This window comes from Lichenostomus cassidix, chromosome 14 (assembly GCF_008360975.1).
Source record: "Lichenostomus cassidix isolate B80296 chromosome 14, HeHo_3.0, whole genome shotgun sequence".
In the NCBI taxonomy this organism is placed as follows: Eukaryota; Metazoa; Chordata; class Aves; order Passeriformes; family Meliphagidae; genus Lichenostomus; species Lichenostomus cassidix.
The window spans coordinates 10,412,189-10,432,847 of NC_139495.1; the positions used below are offsets into that span (position 1 = coordinate 10,412,189).

Consider the following 20,659-nt stretch of genomic DNA (forward strand, 5'->3'; position numbering starts at 1 on the left):
GCTTCCCACTCCTTAGGGGTAATAGGTAACTGTGGAAATGAGATTTGCCCCCTTACATCTGGAAGGGGAAAGCTCTTTGCTATTTTTTTTTTTATATTTTAGCATAAGCCTTCCAAATCACTGTCTAGATTATAAGGAAGTATAGCAGTGTGACTCACATGGGCTGTTAAAGCCCAAGAAGGAAATACGTATGTGATTATAAGGACATATTTTCAGTGTGTGCTGCTCAGGCAGAATACACCCACAATCACAGTGATTTTCTGTTTATATATTTAGTGTCCTCCTTAAGCAGTGGGTGGAACAAATGTGACTGAAGAGTGTGAGTGTATAAGTGGAGGGCGTTTGTGTAGCTGAACAAGAGTTAGAAGGATTGTAATATTGAAAGTCGTGCTTAGCAGTTCTGTTAATTCATCCTTAACTAATGGGGACATGCAGAGTGAAGTCATTAGCTCACAGTAAGTTTATTGCTGTCAGTCATCAGTGTTCCTCTTGCTATTTTTACAGGGGGAAATAACTCAGAAAATAAGAGTGAGAGAGATTGTTTTGGGGGATCCAGGCTGAATTTGATGAGTTGCTGTGCTTTTATATAATCTCCTCTCTGAAACATTCTGTATGGATCATATAACTGGGTCAGATTGGAATTGATGAGCTTATTGAACCAAATGCACATCAACCCATTTGGCTGCTGACCCCACTGCTCAGAGGGAAGAACCTTTTATTTCAGTGTCCCCAGGTGGTGGGGTGCTGCCCTCCTCCTCTGTCACTTAGGGGGAGTTCTCAGCAGAGTAAACACAGCACAGCCTGTCCCTACATTTGAAAACTCCCTTTTGTCCAGCCAGATGATTGTGTCAGTGCTGCCAGGGCCTTTTGAAGATGATGCCCTACATCTGACCAGTGTGAATGGATATATTTAACCCTCTGTTCATCATCTCTGCTCAGTCCATGGCAGTTTGCTGTGCTGGCTGCTCAGGCTGAACCTCAGGTTAGTGCTTTGCATGAGAGCCACCACCCCTCATGCTGTCAGCAGCAGCCTGTTCTGTGGCACCTTCTGCTCTGACACATGCACTGTGATCTCCTGCTGGGTGACCTGCTCCTGGCCTGGGCCTTATGCAAGTCCCAGGGAAGTGCTGACACCGGAGGTCTGCTGTACTTAACCAGCAAAATTACCCAAAAATCCCCAATGGTGTTGGGCTGCAGCTCTGCTTTGCCCACTTGGTCAGGGAATCCTTTCCCTGTTCAGCTCAGGCACACTCCTGCAGGATATGCAGACTGCACACAGCAGGGATGGTTGTGATGTGTGAAACAGCACAATACATGGGAGAATTAATTTTTCCAGACAACTCTCATGGACACAAGGCAGGGTTTTCTTGGAGTCAGAGGTGGATGAGTGCCTGTGCAGCTGCAGCTGCAGATGCTGAAGGGCCTGGCAGGGGTGCAGGTGTACCTGGCACTGGGGGTTCCAGGGCTCAGGGGCTTGCAGGTGCCTCTGTGCCACAGAAACAAAAGCAATCTGGGGAGACTGGTAATTCCCCTTAAAGACCCCCAGAGAACTGAAAAATCTCCAAGAGGCAGTGACAGAGGCTGCAAAAAGGCATTGTGTGTGTCAGCTGGGCAACAGGGAGAGGTGGCACAGCCTGCAAAGCCTGCTAAGGGCCCTGGTGAGGAAAAGTGTGTTATTCTACCCTTTAGACAGTATAGTTTCTGTGCCTGGATGATGAAATTTTTATTGTGACAAAATTCTTTGGGGAACACAGTGGACAGTTGATTGTCCTTCCCAGGATGATAATGTGTGAAATAGGCTAGAGGGGTTTATACTAAAATGTAGAAAGAAAGGCCCTTGTGGGATATTCAGGCCAAATGGCCAACTGGCACTTTTCTGTGCAAACAGCAGCCAGAGCAAAGCTCCATAGCCACAGCAACAAACCCAGGAGGAACACAAAGGAATCAGAGCACTGTTTGCACTGTAACCTAAACCCATTGTAAATAGTCTTGAATTACCAGTGAGAGAGCTGGAATGTTGCAGTTTAGTGGAGTGTGTTTTGAATGAATACTGCAGAGACTCAACACTGCTTGAACTATGGGTTTGGAAAGCACTTGCTTATACTCATTCTTACGCTACAAATGAGGCAGATCTTTTATGATACAATACTATAGAATTTTAAAAAATGTCTTAATGTAGGAGTCATGTAGTTATTTGTGAGTTTTTCAGGTTAAATACATTGTGGATGTATTAAACAGAAGATAAACACTGTTGGATTTTTTGTCAAATACATTGGGACTCTTCATTTTCTGGTCTTGTGCTTAGTGTCATGATGTACTTTGTTGCTGAGATCTGCAACTGTTCATTTACATGTTAATCTAGTCCACACATGAATGAAGGTAGGAAATGACTGTGGCATTACATTCCTTTAGTAAGTGCCTGAAGTGAAAACAAAAATCCTTAAAATAATTCTGATAAATATTTATGAGTAACTTGAGACCCCCATATTAGATGCAGGCTTGAACTCCATTAACACTCAGGTCAGTGAGGCCTGGCACTTATGTATATTGAGGTTGCTGACTTAGATTTCCAAGGTCTGTTTTATGAAATATTTGGAGCTTTCACTTGCTAATTAATATTATGCACACATGGAGATGACTGAACTCTCCAGTGCCTGGCAAACACAAATCACTGGCCTTTCAATTGCCAAGACTAATATATTGCTATAGGTGTCATCACCCTGCACATTCAGCTCACAAGTCAGACCACCCAAAAGGATTTGAGAGACAACATTCCTCCAAAAGAATCAAGTCTGTTTAAATTATTTTTATTTCTGAACTAAATTATATCTACTTTCAAAGTTTAATGTTTTGAATTTAAACTCCAGGCCAAGTTTGGAAGTGACTGATTTTAATAAGGAATAAATTGACACCAGAGATAAAAAAGTTTCTCATGCCTGAGGATTTTGTAATAAAAATGTTATGGCTTCTGTGAATATCTGGTTTAAAGTGTAATGGGCAGGAAAAGCAATAAGAAGATTGGGCATTTTTGCCAGTTTTATGGGGTCAGCTATGCTGAAGTGTTATTACAGTTAAACTATTAAGTGCTTGGTCTGTGTTTCTGCATGTACACAGACACATGTGTATAAATATATACTGTGCACATGTATAAAAATATATACTGGAAGTGGCAACTGCTTTATATGGAGAGACCAGAATTACCAGCCTAATCTGTCCATTCCCAGATAGCATCATTACATAAATATGACAATCCAATGATTCACAGTGCTTAGCTATCTATAAAAATGTGGATTCCTTTTGGGCATTAATTACCAGCGATTGCTGTCATTGTCAGATATTATGGAAGGGATATTGCAATAGCAGGACCTGCAAGGCTCTGGGATGTTTTTGTTCTTCTTTACTTGCCAGGGCACTGTCATTTATCTCGACTGAAAACAAGCTTAGTTCATTTCTGCAGGGATGTTTTTGGAAAGGTTGCTGGATTATCAATAGTTACTTTAGATGTACATGCCAAAGGGAAAGGAACACAGAGGAAACAGTAATAAAAAAGAGGTTTAAATTCCTTTGTGAATTTTGTTATGAATAGTAAAAGGGCACAGCAGTCAAATCAAATTGATGCCTGACAATCTTGGGAGATGGGAATTTTCCTGTGGGAAGTAATGAGATCTGATTGGCAGAGCTTCAGCTACTAAAGCACAGACCAGAAATATTGCTCTCTCTTTGGACTTGGGTTCTTTTCTCTTTAGCCTCTGTGAGTTTTATTCATAGACCTTGGGGAGAACTTGAAAGAGAGATGAGGGAAACAGTCCACTGAGGTTGAGCAGAACAAAAGAAATCCAAATGTTCTAAGATATGGAAATGCAGTAATGAGCCCCAATTATCTGTGTGTGCAATATCTATACTGTTACAATTAATAATTTATTGTCCCAGTCTCCTGGATTAGAAGATTTTTAAAGATTCATTAGGATTGACTTTCTTCTTTGGGATGCTCTTAGGTATTTTGAAGATTGAGCACTGTAATTTGGGAGAAGACACATTGCTTTTTGCAGATGTAGAGGTTCAATTCATGCTTCAAGCACAAAATTAAACTCTGAATTAGCTAGAGACTGAATAATCTCTCTTACAAATTTGTGAAATGCCTTTGCTAAAGTGCATCAGAACTTGTCCTTTCTACTTCAGTTTTTCATTCACATTCTGTGAGAAGCAATTTCTCCATCACAGTCTTGTGTTCCATTTCCAGTCGGAGCTCACGTCCGAATTATCTGTGGGCTGCAGCTTTCCTGGTGCCCTGGCACTCCATCCTGCAAAATGCTTTTGCACAGCAGGTCATTGATCTTCTAGTCTAGCTTGAAGGTAGCTGAAATGTCAATATAGCTTCTAGCCATTTTTTCTGTTCTTTTTTCCCGTGATGTATGAATTATAATACTGAAAATGTATTCCCTAATCACTGGCTAAGGATTAGGGATTCATACCATGGAAATTCTTCCCCTAGATTGAAGCCATATCTTAAATTGGAAAACACACCAAGACAATTTATACTGTCCTTTTTGGCCCTCTGCATTGCCTGCTGTATTTTCTGGAAACAATGAAGTTTATGGCATTAAAAGTTATAATATAATTACTCAGCTGACTATATACCAAGAGAGTAAAAAGGCCTGCATGCTCATGCAATGCTTCACTAAGAACAACACTAAATGTTTGAAAATGAGTAAATCATGCAATATAAAAAAAGAAGTTTGGCAGGAAGAATTGCAGTTTCTTGCCCACCTCTGTCCATGTTGGCAGCTGCAGCCACTGCTAGGTGACAGTGTCCTTCATCCCAGGCCAAATCTCATCAGTGAAATATGGATTCAAAGTTAAGAATACACAGGCGAGGGAGGGAGTAGATTTGCTTCCTTAGCTTTAAGTAAATGAAGTGTTTTAATGGCAGTAAGGATGTGGCACAGCCAGAACCAGGAATGCTTCATTTCAGGCATGTGATGAGGCTGTTTGTGTTTCTGCTGCTGCCCAGGAGGCAGGAATGGCAGCAGCAGAAGGGAATAGATATCAGAGATGAATGCAGAGACCAGATGTGTTAGGAGAGGTCCAGCCAGAACATTGCAACTTATTTGAAAAGAAGAAATAAGATTATCATAGATCGTATGGGAAAGAACAAACTTCTCGCGGCACATTTTAAAAGAATCTCAAGAATTTGTGAAATTTATCTTGTGATGTTAAAGGGAAGGGTCAGAGTGGATCAGGGAGGATCAAGTGTAGGGCAGTGGAGAGGAGGGGGCATGAAAAGGTCTGGTTGAGTGTCAGGATGCTTCTCTGATGAGTTCTCTGTCTGATCACTACAGCCTGTCCCAGCTCTTTACTAAACTCACTCCGCTCTCAGTAACAAGTGCTAATAGTTATAGCAAACAGGAGAAAGTTCTATCTAAACCACAGATCCTGATTTCTAGAGCATCCAGCTTCCCATGTAATTGATGAAATCTGAGGACATCTGAAACTAGGGTGCTGTGAGTTGAGATCTGCTGTATTTGCAGCTCCTGGGTAGATTAGTCTCCAGTGCTCCACGAATGAAGCATTAAATGGTGCTGTATTTTTAAACTTGCAAAGACTCTTGAATACTGTAAGCAGTGATTTTTGCATTTTAACTGGTTTTACTGCTTTGCTCTCCCTAGGGGAAATGGAAGAGTTAGAAACCCTGTGGCTGACTGGTATTTGTCACAACGAGAAGAATGAAGTCATGAGCAGCCAGCTGGACATCGACAACATGGCAGGAGTGTTTTATATGCTTGCAGCAGCCATGGCACTCAGCTTAATAACCTTTGTCTGGGAGCACTTATTTTACTGGAAACTTAGATTCTGCTTCACTGGAGTCTGCTCGGATAGGCCAGGATTGCTGTTCTCCATCAGCAGGGTCAGTACTGCTTTCATTTTCCCCTTTTAGGCAGCAGACAGAATAAACACTGCCTTCCTAAAACATTATCCTTCATTTTATTCCTACCTGGACATTTGAAATACATGTTAGAGCATCAGTGTCATGCTCTGGAGTAGTCACTGGGCTTAGGATGTACTTGCACTCCATGGGAAGTCTTTATCCAGTGGATTATTTAGGGTAGGAATTACCGTATGCCAGGAAAATCAGTAATCAAATGCTGAAAACAGATACATTAGGAGGCAATTTTGATGAAGAAATTATGGAGCTCAGATGCAGGAAATGGATCATTTTCTGCATTGATAAGTGACATTAGCTCTCAGCTTTGTGTATTTCTTGAGCAAGGGAATTTTAAGTTATAAAAATACAGTGGAATATTTTTATAAGCTTTTCTTGATAGCAAACTTGAATAAACTGTATGAGAAAAGGTCAAACAGGTATCATTTATGTCTGGTTAGAAACTAAGGCAAGTTTCAATGATAGCTTTACCAGACCCAAAGGGGATTTACATATCCAAGAAACTGATACTTGTAAAAAAAAGGGAAATGTGTGCTTATTCTTATATTTTTGACAAATTGGTCAGATCTTTTTCTTTATGTATTTTTAAAACAGATAGAGATTTCATTAGGTAGTTGATTTTTCTGGATTTTTTATGTATCTGAGGAGAACTGAAAATGATAGTGAAATGGCTAATTGCTTTAAAATGTGCTGCAATTATCCTGTTGAGTAGATTGGACCATTTTGGAACTGCATTAAAAATAGTCTGCACTGCTGTGGTGGGGATTGTCGAGAAACCATATGCACCTTAACCTCCACATTTTAAATTTGCACTTTATATTTTTGGCCTTTTTTTATATGAACTTTTCCTAAGAAATGCAGGGGAATAAAAGTACTTATGTCAAAGGTAAATGTCTGAGAAATGCTAGTTCACAGGATTGGAAATGTCAATTGGGCTCACAGGAGTGACCCAAGAGGCTGGAGTGAGAAAATGGGCTTCAGCCTTTTGCTCAAAATTAACTCAGGTTCAGCTTTAGAAATAGCTGGGGGGTTTTGTCATATGTACTGGGATAGGGATCAGAAAAGCTAAATATGATGACTAGAAGCCTTTTTATTTCAGTGCAAGTGAAGAGTACCTTAACTTCCAATAAAATAATCTCACTACAGGCTTGTTTAGAGGGGGAAACTTAATCAGTGGTTTAAAATAAGAGAGTATCCATTACTGAAGGTTAGTTTCATTTTATGACAAGATTAGAGAACCCTTTGGGGTACCTTCTAATCTTGTATTCTGGAATAAGATGGGGAGGCCAAGAGAGACCACTGTTTTGTGAAATACTGGCAATTTTTCTCCTTTGTAATTCTAACATGTAGCATAAAATATTCCTCCATTTCAGTGCAAGGAAGTGATAAAAGAACAGAGATGTACTTTGAATCTTTCCAGTAATTAGATAAGAAATGTTTAATTTTTCTTTATTGCTATTTGAAAGTAAAATGGAAGTTTTAAAAATGTATACCTTGTGATTTAATTTGTTTTATATTACTCATATTACAGGGTATTTACAGTTGCATTCATGGAGTACACATTGAAGAGAAAAAGAAGTCTCCTGACTTTTCTTTGACCAATTCACAAACCAACATGCTAAAACTGCTGCGAACAGCGAAAAACATGACCAATATCAATCCTTCAAGAATTGACTCCCCCAAAAGAACAGATTTTATTCAGAGGGGTTCTTTGATTATGGACATGGTCATGGATAAAGGAAACTTGATATTTGCTGATAACAGACCCTTTCAGACAAAGGACAACTTTTTTGGTGACAACATAAGTGAACTGCAGACACTTCCTGGCAATCGACACAAGGACAATCTGAACAATTATGTTTTCCAAGGGCAGCATCCTCTCACACTGAATGACTCCAATCCAAATACAGTAGAAGTTGCAGTAACAACGGAAGCAAAAGTGAACTCCAGGCCCAGGCAGCTTTGGAGGAAATCTGTTGAATCTTTACGTCAGGACTCTGTACGTCAGGGCCAAGGTCCCCAGAGAGAAAACGGGTCAGAGGAAAACAGGCAGCTTTCACTGAAAAGCCAAAGATACCTTCCTGAAGAGATTGTCCATTCAGATGTATCAGAGACATCAAGCAGAGCTACTTGCCACATGGAATCTGAAAACAACAACAAGCACCACAAAACCAAGGACAATTTTAAAAAAAGGACAGTAGCATCAAAATACCCAAAAGACTGTAGTGAAGTGGAACTGACATATCTGAAAACCAAACAGGGCTCTCCACGGGATAAAATCTACACGATTGATGCTGACAAGGAGCCAGGATTCCGCTTGGACACACCTCAGTACATTGAAAACATTGTCCTTCCAGAGACTGTAGAGCTTCCTGATGTTTACCAAGATCACAACGACAACTACCGGAAAGCCGAGCATGCGAACAGGACTCCATCACACAACGAAGACAGTCTTCCAAACAATGACCAGTTCAAACTTTATCCAAAGCACTACACTCTCAAAGAGAAAAATGCTTCCCTAGGTGACATGAACGATAGGTTCAGACAGAATTCCACCCACTGCAGGAGCTGTCTTTCCAATATGCCCACTTATGCAGGACACTACTCGACCAGATCTCCCTATAAATGCGATGCATGCTTGCGGATGGGGAACCTCTATGACATTGAGGAAGATCAGATGCTGCAGGACACAACGAACTTATCACTTCCTGAAGAAATATATGAGCGTACTTGGTCACAAAGTAGTGCTCTGCAATATCATAAAAAGAATAAACTGAGGATTAGCAGGCAACACTCTTTTGATAATATCGCTGATAAGTCCAGGGAAATTGATATTGGAAGACCTTCTCGTAGTATAAGCTTGAAAGAAAGAGAGAAGTTTCTTCAAAGTAGTCCATATGCAAGCATGTTTAGTGTTCCCTCAAGCAAACTGTTGAGCAACAAGGCCTCACTTTTAACTCATGCTCTGGAGGACAGTAAGCGGAGCAAGTCCCTGTATGCTGTTCACTCGGATGATAACCCCTTCCTGCACACCTATCGTGATGACCAGCATTTATCTCTTAGGCGAGGTCCAGCTGATCTTTATAAACATTCATTGCCAACAAGAGGAAGAAATGATAATTATTTAAGGTCATCCATACAGTCTACAGCATCATACTCTTCCAGGGATGGTCGGATCCATAATGACATGTACATTTCAGAGCATGTTTTGCCTTACGTTGCAAATAGGAATAGCTTGTACTCAACTCCAAGGGTTTTAAATTCCTGTAGCAATACACGTGTGTATAAGAAAAGGCCTAGCATTGAATCAGATGTTTAAATTTTCCATGAACACTTTATCTATAGGGAAAGAATAGTTGCCACCATCTTAGAGGGAGAATTTATCCTTTAACGGTATCCTGCTCTGGTAAATGATACGTAAACCTCTCCCTTTCCCAATGTACTTTTGTACATGAATAGGTAAACTGGTATGCTCTTAACTATCCTTTTAAAATATGTCTTGTTGAAAAGGATAAAAAATAGCCATTTATGTATGCTTTATATATAAATGGCAAGTTGTACTGAAATAGCCCCAATATATGTTGGCAACTATGCTGTTTTGTACCTAATTATTTTACTATTTCGGTTATTCTAATTTATGTTGCTAAGTATCATTCAATGTACTTTTGTCCTTAGAAATGTTTAATGATTTTCTAGTACTGGATAAGCAATATGGTATGCATGTAGTATGACACAGACAACAAGAAATAGGGATGCATTTGCACAGATTCAAAAGTAAGACTCTAAAAGAGAACAGAAAGCTAAGACTTCCAAAATATATTTTAGCTTCATAATCATTTTCAAAGCCAAATAATAATTTTAAAAATACCCCAAACCCCAGAACCTTAATGAATAAAATACCAAGTGTTAGCACAAAATTAGTACGTTCCTGCTAGACTGGCAGACAGTAGATGGGAAGGCAGTAACCCCAAACATGTGAACTGCTGTGTACCAAAAGGAATCCCCATGGATATTGGTTAATGTTCATGTACAAATGCTTTTCTTATATTGCACATGCACTTACCATTACAAAGTAAGCTCATTGAAAAGTTCGCAGTAATCTTGTCAGAAATTTCACAGCTGCCTAATCCAGAGTATATATTTTTAGATATCACTATATGGCACTTACTATGGAGCTGTGGACTTTATTAGTAACCTTGAGGCCTAATGTGTACGTAAGTTTGCATTTGCCCCTTACTGGTGATTACTCAGGGCTGTATAGTATTTCTTTTATTCTTTCACTTCCCAAACCAAATCCCAACCCACTGTAGTTCTTTGTTCATAGTGTATTAGTGACAACTAATTAATTGTAAATTAATAGTATTAAAGCTGTTAATACAGTATCAAACACCGACAGCCATAAGTTCAGTGTGATCAGTGAGGAGCGTGGTACCATTTATTTGCATACACAGAGAAGGATTAAACACCTTTGGAAGGACTTCTTCCTTCCACAATATTGTGCATATTTGTTGAACATCAGACCATTTTTCTAACCTCTCCAATCAAGGCTGTTCTATAAACTGAATATATGCACACGTAACTAAGAAACAGTGTCTTTATTATCACTTACTGATACACAAAGGTATTCACATAACAGGGATGCATTGTTATATGACTTTTCCTTCTATAAATGTCAATCAGATTATTTCACAAATAAAATGTCTGCTTCACACCCCTCCTTACCCTCACTGGAAGAAAAAACCCCACTAGATTTTAACCATAAGGGAGCGTGAAAGGTATGAGAGGAAGCCTTTCAGGAGTGTGCAGTTGTAAATTTAATTTCAACTAAAGAAGTAAATATAATTACTAATACATTTAACTACTGAAAGTATTCCAGAGGTGGTGCTCTCCCATTTTCTGGCTACTCTGAGAATTGCTTTAGAATTTTTGTGTAGAGGAAGTTTAGATTATTCAGGCATTATTCCCTCCATTTCACTGAAGGACAGTGAGCAGGGAAACCATTACCACTGTGAATTGGAAAATGTGAATATTACCCTAACTTTTCTCTAAACTGAAACTCTTTTCAGCAGAATCGTGCCTGTCAGCTGTAATTGGAGCATCTGCATGCCAGAGGTGCAGTATGCAAGATGTTTAATTTAGAACAGCATACTGCAGAGCAGAGTTGCAAATGGGAGATAATATAAATCATGTGTAGGGATAGGCAGAATAAAGCTTCTTGAATTTTGTTTACAGCTTTTTTTTTTTTTTTTATTAAAAAAATGTAAACTGACTTTGACTATCAAAGTCCAGAATGAGTTCTTGGTATTTGCAAATGTATTTGTATCTTCACCATGATGGTGAAAGATGATATTTTTTAAGGAATGAAATGTAACAAGATTTAGGCTTCCGAGTCTCTTTCCAGCTTCCAAAAATCTCAGTATACTTTATTATAAGTGTGATCAGAAAGCATATCTATGGGTATTTCTATACTGATCAGGTAAAAAGATGTTTTGGGTATTCTTTATTCCACATTTGGTCATCATTATTGGCCCTGATTCACATGGAATGCTTTCTGGTTTCTCACTGGAGGGAGTTTTTATAAACAGAAGTTCCTTACCTGCCCTTAGAGATACTCAGATTTCTTAGGAATAGTTGTGTGAGCTAAGTAGGGTTAGGATGTGTGTGGGATGAACACTACTCATCATGACCCCAAACCTTTTCCCAAAGACACAACTATGCTTTGCTTTTAAGTCTACAGGAAGGCAAATGCACTGAAAGCATAATGTTGTAATGAGTCTAATAAAAATATTTCAGGCAAATTTTGACATTCAATCCAAATCATAGTGTATTAACTAAAATCTGAAGTGTTTTGAACTGTCTGGGGTGTTTCAGCAGATAGGATATTTGCTGATGTCATGCCAAAACCTGCCATGGAAGTTGCTGAGCATTTTACCAAGTAAATCATAAAACTCAGTGGTGGCTCTTGTCTTTCACATCATCATAAAGCTCTCAAAGTATTTGTTGATCGCTCCAAGTCTTTTGTATCATCATCTCTATCTAACCAGACACACGTAATTCAATATTTATACAAGTACTGTATGTGAAGTTGTGGGAAAGAAAAATTCCCATTTTCATTTTCTCTCTTGAGATTCAGTTGTAAACATCCTCAACCCAGGTGGATTTATCTTTCTGTGAAATGTTCAAGCAAATTAGCTATAACAAAATACAGTGCAGTGTTTGCTTTTTCTGATTTGAGCAGATTTCTGGCGACTGTAGAGATTTATTATTATTAGCTGCAATATGCAATACAACCACCTGCCCTGAACCAAAATAAGGAGACAGAGGGAAGACTTGATAATGTTGCACAGCAGTCGTTCACATGGAAATATAAGATGCTGCCTTAAAGGAGGAAAAAACCCCAGCAGATACTGACAGCAGAGGGAATAAGAGCCTGCATGCATTTGTTGTTTTGATCTTGGCATAAATTCAAGTCAGCAGAGGGGGAAGGAGAGCTGAGGGCTGTAGGCAGTACCGGTGTGGTTGCAGATGTGCTCGTGTAAAGAAGAAGCTGCTGAGAAGTTGAAGAAAAATCTTCAACAGAGCCACAAGCCACAGCTTGTGAGGCTCAGCCGTAGAGCGCGTGGAATTCGGAATTTTGCCTGAGCTTTGTTGATATATTTGCACTGACTTTCAATTAAACTGAGATCAAGACTTTCTGTATTTCCCTCTCTCTCACTCTAGCTGCTGCTATACTTGAAGAGGAGAAAAGAATCTTCCTGCATAAGTGGCCATCCTTTCTGTACCTTTCTGGATGGTGCTGGTGACTTGTTACATTTTCCTGATTACAGCTCTAGCAGTTTGTTGGTCATTCCTATCACCAAGATTCCCTGTGACTCCAGCTGGAACTGAATCAGGCTGTAAATGATTGGGCCATTCTTGGTAGCATGTCCTGTAGTGTTACACTGCTCCTGGACGACACCTTTTGTGGAGGCAGGATATTGAATTGCTGAGGAATGCAGTAGGTACATGGAGGTAAAAACAGCTATGTAGACATACCTGCCTCTTGCTTTTTTTCCTCTTTTCAAGATATTGTAGAATTTCTTCATGTTTTTGTCTTTCCCTTTTCACCACAGTAAATTTTCCTTTTTTCTCTCAAATAGATTTTGTGTTCTGCTTGTGTTTCTTAGAACAGTGTAGCCACCCACTAATTTAAAAGCATGGAAATAAGATATTTTAATATATAAGATAAAATTAAGAGATTTTGCATTTCTGGAAAATTTAATTCAATGTTTTTGCAGCTTTTGCTCAGAATTCATTACTCTGCTATCTAAGAAGCTTGGTTAGGAGAAAGTGCTGTGGACAAACAGAAATGAAATCACCACCAGCTCACCGTGTTTTGGCAGCATCTCATAAATACATGTCTCTTTATGGTCTTTCAGGAACACTTAAGAGGTGGAATAAGGCTCACAAGGGAAATCAGGTGTGGTTTATTTTTCCTGATGAAAGCAAATAATTTTATACAGTTTTAAAGGAAGCAAAGGCTAGAGCTGTGTGTGTAGCTTTGGGTTTCTGTGCTGGAAGGCTAAGCTCTTTCTGTTAACAGTGGGGAGAGAGAGAGAGAGAGAAAGCAAGAGAAAGTATGAGAAAGCAAACTCCTGGATGGAAGTCCAGAGGACTGAAGGCTTATGGAGGGATGTGTCCAGAAAGGTGTTACCTCTCTCTGTTGACTTTTTTAGGAAGTATAGGCTCCTAACTCAGATATCTTAGGTGGGCTTAGAAAAGCAATGATCTATTTATCCCAGCCTCAAAATTCTGCCAGGTAAATCTGCAACTGAATGCCAGGTTCAGGCTGGAAGGTGTTATAGGTTCTTGTGCTCATGAAAAGAGGGGTTTTTGTGGGGTTTGCAGTACCCCCTGCAAGTTGGGATCATCATTTGCTTTATACCACGGGACCACCCAGCATGGGAGAAAAGTGTCAGAATCTGTTCCTTGTGGAATATCTTGCTATTTTCATATTTCTGCAGCGTAGCAAATGCACCTTAGAGATGGGGAAGATTTTGGTACTGTTCCCTCCCTTGCTGGGTTTGTCAGCATAGAACAGAAATTGCATCATGAATCTAAGGGTCTGAGAATCTGCCTGGATTTAGGAAGAATTCAAGAGGTGAATTTTTTTGTTGTTTTACATTGCATTTGAGATGTTTCATATATAAAACCTATTGAAAACAAAACTTTAATGACAAAACCCTTTCCTAGTTAATATAAAAGAATAACTATCCTGTTGCTTGGCTAAGTTGTGTCAAGTGTTAATCATCACATCGTGTGTTTCTTTTGAGATGAGTGTCATACATTCCCTTGCTAAACTCCCCCAGCTTTGGTTCTATCTTAGCTTAAAAGTCCTTTTAAAGCAGATACCTTTCCTGTGTAGGGCAGTCTGGTTTGCAATATAAAAACAGTTTTCCAGTGATAGACTTAAATTATTTTCTTACCAATGATTTTTTAAAAATTTTTAATATAAACTTCCTTTCTATTGCGAGCTGAGCCTTCCAAACATAGCAGAGCTGAAGGAACTTCTGAAAGAACATAAAGGCCTTTCAAAGTGTGACTTATGATATGAGCCATTTCCCTGCCCAAACTCACCTGTTCTGTCTTATTTAAATGTGTTAGCAACATGTCAGTGTTTGCTGTCACTGTGAGGGAGCTCAGTTTAATCACAGCTGTGCATTTCTTTGTGGTGTAGAGATAAGAATAGACAGGAAGGTGGTGTGACAGAGGAAAGGCTCGATGTGCTCTGGCTGGAGTCACCTGTGAAGCTGTGGTTAAATGGAGTAGCCTCACGACTGTCCTGTCTCGTCCATCTCTCTGGTCATGCCGAGTGTGTCTGATGTGCCCTTGGTGTCCAGTTCCTGTGCAGTTGGTGTCATTGTGGAGCTGCTCCCATCCTCACCCATCCCTATGTCAGCAATGTCTGTCCAGGGGAGGTGGCTGCTTGTGCTCTCTGCTGTCTTTGCCCAACCCGAGGGGAGCTGCAATCCTGCCCTGCTTCTCCCTGCTCTGCTGGGGAGGGTTTCTGCACTCTGTAAATAAGCTCTTCATTTATTTCCCTCACTCAAGCTTTAACTTCTTTTCCCCCCTGCTTCTCTTGACCTGTGTACAGAGTATGCGCTCTAAAAATCTGTGCTCTTCCAAAGTGCTGCCACTTTGGAAGCCAGGAATACAGGTGTGCATCACCCTGCAATGCAGTGAAAATGCACTTGGTTCTCCTCGTGGGATCATGAGCTTTTTTGTTACATACTGCAGAATGTATCTGCCATGGTTGAAACTGTTTGGTTTTTTTTTTAATTTCTGCCATTCTAACAGCTGTAAGAATCCACTGCTGATTTTGTGATGATTTTGTCATATCTATAATTTAAGAACCAGAAATAATATAAGTAAAAATAAGTTACCTCACTATTTACCAGGTTTTTGTTGTTTTGCGCTTAAATGACAATTTTTACTCCTTTGCTTAATTCTTTACCTGTATTGAAAACAAGGCTAAATTAGTAGAGAATATAGCCATGCTGTAACATTGTCATGCAATACCTTTATTAATAGATAACCACACTAAATATAGTATTACATATTAAAAGAGAGATGGTTTCGACTCTCCAACTCTTAAAAAGTAGTGGTGATAAGCAGTTATACTCCTAGATGTTTTGTCCTTTCCCTTTTGTATTAGTATTTGTTTTCACTAATATATTTCAAAAATTATATTTCTGTGCACGTTAGAAAACTGTGAAAATAAATACCAATAAATATTGTGATACTTATTCAGTGCACTGTAAAGTTCCAAGGGAGGTGATACTTTGCTTGGGAATTGATGAAAGTTTCCTCACTTCTCAGAAATGGTACTAAGCTTTAATGTGGGAAAATGGTAATATTTACAGTGACATAAAATTTTAATGGAGAATGTCTTGTTTTGCACTTCTGGTACTATTAGAAGAAATGATATGTTTTTCTCAGCAAATGCATTATGAGATTACATTTTTAAATTTGTTTTGTGCATTGCAGTACATAAGAATAACCGCTTTGAAGAGATTTGTGTTATATCATTACTACAGCATTCTTTTGTCTGATAATTTTTTTTCCTGGGCCCATTTAATAATGGTGTTTAATGGCAAAAAACCTTTTGGGAATGTATTTTGGCTTCTGTCTCACATTGCAAGCCCTGAACTTGGACTCGTAGTGATACAGTCGAAGGTCCTGATGCTCCAGGGGAAGGAGACCTTCCTTGCTCCCAGCTGGGATGACATTAGAGGAGTCGAGAACACTTTTGGAGGATGTGCTGTGCAACAATAGAAGTGTAAATGATCTTCAAAAGTGAAAATCAAAAGAAATTGGAGGTTCACAGTTAGCCACACTAGCGGGGGGTCTGTGACAGGGGTCTGCATTTTCTGGAGGAGATGATAATTTTTAACTAATTTGAATTCTACTTAAGTTTCTGAAAGTAACCGAAAAAGCGGGAGTTTTCTTTTTCTTTTAAAGCCAAAGTCTTCATATTTTCATACGAGGTTTCACAGGAAAATGGGCCAAAGAATACAATTAAATATGCAAATGGTTAATCCTATGGAAAAGGGTATCCTGTCATCTTAATATGCACAAGCATATTAATGGTAACAGGAACAATGTGTGTAATTTTCCTGTATATTGCTATGTAGGTTGCACTATTTTGAATGACACAAGCCTGATATTTTAATTACCAAATACCATAAGATGCTTTTTATTAATAGTTTAAACTTGTTAACCTAAATATATATACAGTATACCCAGGCGTGCGTGCATACACCTTCCAAGCAGTCATGCGTGAGTAATCTCCCAAAGCTGTGGGACACATTTCAGCACTGCTTTATTTTAAGTGGTTTTCTTCTCTCCTTTCCAAACCACCCACATCTAGATATCCTCTAGCAGCATTTATTGTAGTGTTTGGTACCTGTTACAGAAGGGGCTAAAGGACTCATTCGGGTTGGGATTGCTTTGTGCTTGGACACGTGAAAACATCTCAGAGAATTTCTGTCCCAAAGAGCTCGAATTAGTGCTTATTATAATAACCAAGCTGTAGGAAAAGGATGGCTTTTCATACTGGTTTGAAAAATCTTGGCCAGAGAAGCTCCAGTGGGCTGGTGACTGACCTTAAATTCAGTGTCAGCTCCTGCCATCCACATCTAGTCCTGAGACATTGCTTAGGGCAGCTGAGCAAGGATACCTCCAGAAGAGAATTCCCAGCAAAGAGCAGTGCTGTGTGCACTGTGGCTGCCATGAGTTCTCCATGCAGACTGGGCAGTTTCCCAAATGGGTTTTGCAAGCCAGGCAGGATTTAGCAGTGGTGGCTAAGGCACAATCACTTCTCTCCATGCACAGGTTTTGTGCTTGCTGGTGATGTGGACATTTCCACTGAGGGATGATTGTGGTATTTGGCTTCTTTTCTAAATTTTATATTGCTCTAACTAAAACTTATAACAAAAAAAAAGTATTGGAATCATTTGTTGGAAGTAATTCCTGAACTTTTTTTGAAAGGGAAAGTTGAATAATTATTAGTTTTTCCATCTTAACAAAGAAACAATAAATTCTGTAGGGTCAGATTTTGTCTACTGTTCATTGCAAGTGTGTTTTGGAGCAGAACTTAGTTTCAACTTCTTCATCTGCAAGAAGAAAATTTTTGCTTGGCTCATTATTACCTGGTCTAGGATTGGATTCCAAACTTAGGAAAAAAAACAACTTTTGACTTAAATAGGGACATGTGAGGGAGTGAGGGGGGGTAGATCCTGAGTGCAGTTCATGCTGAGATTTAAAAAAGCCTCAAGCAAACCTCATGTTGCAAAGGTTTGGAAATTTCTTCCTGTAAAATCGTGTGCAGCTAGGAAGGAAAGCAGTGCAATTTCAGTGAGAGCTCCGTGTAGTTCATCCTTGCTATCAGGTGTAATATTTTGGAATGGTCTCACTCGTTTCAGAAGGTCCATTTTGCACTGCTGAAGAACAGGCTGATCTCTCTGTTCACACCTCACACCCACAAGCACAGTGCATCTCGTGCCTTCCCTGCTGAAGGCAGGAGGTACAAACAGAATTCATTAATGTGTCAGGCAGACTCCTACCTGATTCCTAACTCATGACTCCATTTTAATGCAAGATTTGCATCCATGCATTTCAGGGTCTCAGAAACACTTCACCTGTGAGTTAGTAATGTTGATTTTAATTCATCAGGTTCAAATTTCTGCTAAATCTGAAGGGCATTTTGTGCTTCCTTTCATCCTGTTTAAGGATATTTGTGGGCTTAGATGAAACACTAATATTTCTGTGCTGCTAAACAAAACCCTCCAGAAATATTTTAAAATCTCAAATTACACTTTAAAAAACATTTTTACCTGTTTACTTGAATAATGTCAATGTAATGTGTTGTCCTGATCAGTCTTTGTACATATACATGTGTATATATATAAACTATATATAAATATGTATATGTATAAAGTTCTTTGGGAGAATGAGGGGCAAGACAGAAATCCAGTGCTGTGACAAAGTCTACAATCATTTATTAACAGTTTCAAGTAACGTGTTGTTGTTTTGAGTTTGATTAGAAGTTATTTGCTGTTGAACTATGAAAAATGAAATACAACCGAGAAAATGAGAATTCACAATATTCACTTAGGATTTTGCTCACAAAGTTAGTTACTAATACAGTTGGAAAAATACTCTTATTTTGATGGGGGAAAAGAACTCCAGGTGTAATAATTTGTACTGATTACATGGAGCATTGCAGTAGGAGAAATTTGCATGCCAAAAATAAAATTTTACCAGAAATCTTGGAACTATTCAATTCCATACACAGTAAACGAAAAAGCCTATTACTTCTGTTATTTACTAGTGCAATTTTCTGTAACACTCTCAAAAGTGTCTTACTTCAAACCAAAAGGGTAAGTCACAAATTTCCAATTACTAGCAAAGAATAGTAGATACTTGAAGAGCTCTTAACACCTGGGGAAATAAATCAGGATGCTAAAGCAGAAATAAAAGAATATTGGTGAAATGGAATCAGCCATAAAATAATTAATTTTTAAGAGAATCCAGGATTTCATTATAAAATTCACAGTCTCATGGATTCTTCAAAAGAAAGAGTTTGGGGGAAAAGAGAATAGTTAAAATCTAGTTTTGACATTCCAATTACTGCCTGTTTTACTAGCTAGGTTTAGCGAAGTGCAGTGAATCTGAGCACACGCAGTTCCAGCTGCCGTGTGGTGCAGCCAGGTGACACCCAGCTCCCCCTGTGCCCCTGCCTGTCACCCTGGGTGACACCCCTGCAGCTGCCAGAGCCCCAGAGCAGCGAGGAGCTGCAGCTCACACACTTCTCTCCTGTGTTCACATCCTGTCTCACTGCAGTTCACCCTGACCATATTCTGACCCAGTGCATGACTGAGTGCTAATACTGTATAAATATTTTGAAACATATCTTTAAAAAAAAAAAATGTTTGCTTCAAACTTTTTATGATAGAGAAATATATAATTATTATGGTTGTCTTACAAATCGTATTGTGTTCATTTTTTTTTTTTTGTTAAATATGTAGAAAAACATTAAGGGAATGGGGGACTTGAATGTCTGTGTGTACTGAAATGTATATAACTATTTGGAAGAACACATGTGCCAAGTATAACATGATGTAAAAATTGTAAATATATGAAAAATTCATTTTTCTAATAAAGATAATTTCTGCCAATTAATATGAAAAGGAACAATGGTATCATTTTTGTCTGTCTTCCTCGTTAAATGGGACAAGATGAAGCATCACCGGTGAAGGAGGTTTGCATTTGTTTTTTCCGTAGCCACTGATGTGATTTGAAAGGTGTTAACAGCCACATGTTCTGAGACATCCTTTGCTGTTAGAAATTATCTAAAGGTGAAGATGCCTGAAGCTAAAGCTGACAGTATGTGCTTGGTGATCCCAATTTAATTTAATTCACAAAGAGCATGGAGACAATTAACTGATGCAAAATTCATTTGTGGTGAGAGTGATGGTTTGGAAGGTGCTCTCTCAGCAGAGGGAGCAGTGGCAGCTCAGTCCTTCCCCTGTGGCACATCCTGCTCTGTTCTGAGGCGTGTGGGACACACGAGGCACTGTGGGCCTGCCTGAGGAGCTGACCTTGGCTGCAGAAGGCCTGGAGCTCTGTGGGCACTGTGGAGGCATCCAGCCTGAGCAGGAGGTGTCCTGCAGGAATGATGGCATCCCTGAGAGGAGCTGGAGCTGTGCAGAATCCTGGTGTGGCAGCGCGCTAGGAGCTCTGTCAGGTGAGGATGAGGGAGAGCAGAGCAGGGGGTGAGGAAACAGCTGTGATGTCTCACATCTTTTATGACTTTTGGTACCCATAAGCTTGTCTAACATTCTGGTTAATCAAAATGTAAATAAAAATGGAGGTTTTGGTGGAGCATTTAAAATGATTTCTAAGGTTTGACCATATGCCTGGCCATGGGAGCTCAAGAACTGAGCTTCACACTATGGTCTGAAGTGGTTCTGTAGGACCCCATTTTCCAAGATGGCTCATCTGCTGTTTAAAAGCTTTGAATCCACAAAATGGTCATAAACAAACCTGTGGCAATTAGAATAATGTTCCTTGAGGCAGTGGGGTGAAAGTCGTTAAAGAATCCAAAATATTGTTTTGATAAAGGGGCTTTGTGTTGAATGTAAAAATAATGATGGGGTGAAAGGTTGCTCACAGATG

At 39.3% G+C, this 20,659-nt stretch overlaps 1 protein-coding gene across 3 annotated transcripts in view; it reads left to right on the top strand.

Annotated features, from left to right (window-relative positions):
• Window positions 1-19,671, top strand: part of GRIN2A (glutamate ionotropic receptor NMDA type subunit 2A) — a 164,599-nt gene extending 144,928 nt beyond the window's left edge. For 2 of the 3 annotated variants that reach the window (XM_085074881.1, XM_085074880.1), the window contains 2 exons: window positions 5,667-5,905; window positions 7,473-19,671. In XM_085074881.1, the coding sequence (XP_084931007.1) occupies window positions 5,667-5,905; window positions 7,473-9,260 (2,027 nt within the window). In that variant the 3' untranslated portion in view covers window positions 9,261-19,671. The remainder of the gene's footprint in view (window positions 1-5,666; window positions 5,906-7,472) is intronic. The other variant, XM_085074882.1, reaches the window with a different exon arrangement.
• Window positions 19,672-20,659: the final 988 nt, after the last annotated feature.